Raw genomic sequence first — 2272 nt, forward strand, 5'->3', positions numbered from 1 at the left:
ACAAAAAAGATTTGATGAATCTTCATAGAATACAAGACACTGCCTGGATCCTTTTGTACTTCATATAAATTTTGTAGTGACTATGTCAGCTTTGTTTAACTGGTTTAGGTGTTTCACTAGAACTTGATCTGAAGAGGTAGCGCTCAGTGTCATGACATCATTGTCATATTAGCATAATGAATTGTGATTGGTCCGAAGCAGACACCGCTGTTCAACCCATGTGAAAACCTTCATGGTTGGCAATATGAACAGCGACGCAGTTCCCCAATTAAACTTATTTTCACAAAAGCTCACAGACTTCTGTAGTTCTGTGTCTCTGCATGTTGTGCAATCTATTGTGTGGCTTTGTTTGCTTACACAGAGCTGGAAATTTCTCTTATTTATTTACAAGGAGCTTCTAATAGAGGTGAGGAGTAATTTGATCATAATATTAAGCTTTTACAGTAGTCTATTTAAACCATATTTATATTGTACATGCCTTTCTTTAAAGAGACATTGTTTTTATTTTAGTTGGCGATACAGATCAAATTCATCCTGTTTAAGTCATAAAATGTTGAGCACAAGTTCAACTGGATCTCAGCTGTGTCGTCTAGCTGTTATATTGACAGTCGCTGGTCTCATTTCTCTGACCGTCATGTTTTTATGGACTTCACCTCAAACCTTCTGTCTACCTCAACAACTTTTATTCAAGCCAGACTCAGCTACTCACCATGTAGAGAAGAACAACTCACTCGATGAAGCAGTGGTTGACAAACCTATTCTTTTGTTATGGGTTTGGCCTCAAGATTACCATTTCGATCTGAGCGACTGTAAAACTATTTACAACATTGACGGCTGTCACCTGACGGATGATAGATCTCTCTACAGCAACACGGATGCTGTGCTTATTTTTCACAGGGCTATTAGTCAAGATCTGTCCACACTTCCTCCATCTCCTCGCCCTCCATTCCAAAAGTGGATATGGATGAATGTTGAATCGCCAACTAACACACAACAAATACCAGGAATTGAAAACCTGTTTAATCTGACTCTCAGTTATAGAGAAGACTCTGACATTCCTGTGCGGTTACGCCTGACTAGCAATAAGATCCCAGATGAGGATTTTGAAATTCCCAAAAAGGAAAGACTCATCTGTTGGGTTGTAAGTAACAATTTGGATTGGACAGGCGTCGGCACGAGAAACGCTTATTTCCACGAACTTAGCAAGCACGTCTACATACACGTGTATGGTAGAGCTTTTTCATCGTTCCTGGATTATAATGACTACTTTCCCACCATAGCCAGCTGTAAATTTTATCTCTCCTTTGAGAACTCCATTCACAAAGACTACATCACTGAGAAGTTAAATGGACCTCTGGCAGTAGGTACTGTACCTGTGGTGTTGGGACCTCCCAGGAAAAACTATGAAAGGTTTATACCGGGTGACTCATTTATTCATGTGGATGACTTTCCAGATGCAAAGTCACTAGCAGAATATCTTAAGGGTCTGGACGTGGATGACGAAGCATATCGCAGGTACTTTAACTGGAGAAAACATTTCTCAGCTCGACCTCATTTAATATTACAGAACCAAGAGTTTGTTCTGGCTATTTGTACGGCCTGTGACTATGTAGGAAGACACAAAGAATATAAAGAAGCTCACGATATCTATGAATGGTTTTTCAACTAATGTCATCTCAGATTTTAATGTTAGCCTACATTTTTTTTTTTTTGATAATGAATTATTGCTAATGAATGTTAAAGTTACATTAACTTTGATACATCATAGTTTGTATTGTAGCACTGTAATATTGTAATACTAACTAATATGATTTTTTTTTTTTGCATATTTGTCCAACGTCTTCTGTTATTTGAATAAATGTAAATGTGCATGTGTTTATTATTCTTGTATACATTGTCTGTTAATATAAAAAAACAAGTGCTAAAAAAAGAGACCAAAATAAATTCAAACTACTACATAGACTATAGAGATAATATAGATATTTAATATATTCAGTATTATAGATACAAATATAAATACATACTTTTTTGTGTTTTTCCTTCAGCTTTCTTCATGGATGTGTCTTACATAAGTGGTAAACGTCATAATGGTGTTATTGTCAAATAATGAAAAGTAAAAAATGGTCCCTATTGGGACAGTGCCCTTTTTAAAAAAGTACACATTATGAGTAATAGTACCTCAGAGATTGGTACCAAAGAGTGCATATCAATACCTCAAAGGTTCTGGTACCAAATGTAAACATATTTGTACCTAAATGGTCCATACTATGAC

At 36.3% G+C, this 2272-nt stretch overlaps 1 protein-coding gene across 2 annotated transcripts; it reads left to right on the plus strand.

Annotated features, from left to right (window-relative positions):
- The first annotated feature begins 248 nt into the window (after positions 1 to 248).
- On the plus strand, positions 249 to 1862 carry LOC129414503 (4-galactosyl-N-acetylglucosaminide 3-alpha-L-fucosyltransferase 9-like). 2 transcript variants are annotated; one of them, XM_073867362.1, is made up of 2 exons: positions 249 to 406; positions 511 to 1862. In XM_073867362.1, the coding sequence occupies exon 2, from the start codon at positions 551 to 553 to the stop codon at positions 1667 to 1669; it is 1119 nt and encodes a 372-aa protein (XP_073723463.1). In that variant the 5' UTR covers positions 249 to 406; positions 511 to 550; the 3' UTR covers positions 1670 to 1862. The 2 variants fall into 2 exon arrangements, with proteins under 2 accessions (XP_073723463.1, XP_055024537.2); XM_055168562.2 differs by having other exon boundaries at positions 523 to 1861.
- Positions 1863 to 2272: the final 410 nt, after the last annotated feature.

Source organism: Misgurnus anguillicaudatus, chromosome 5, assembly GCF_027580225.2.
Source record: "Misgurnus anguillicaudatus chromosome 5, ASM2758022v2, whole genome shotgun sequence".
NCBI lineage: Eukaryota > Metazoa > Chordata > Actinopteri > Cypriniformes > Cobitidae > Misgurnus > Misgurnus anguillicaudatus.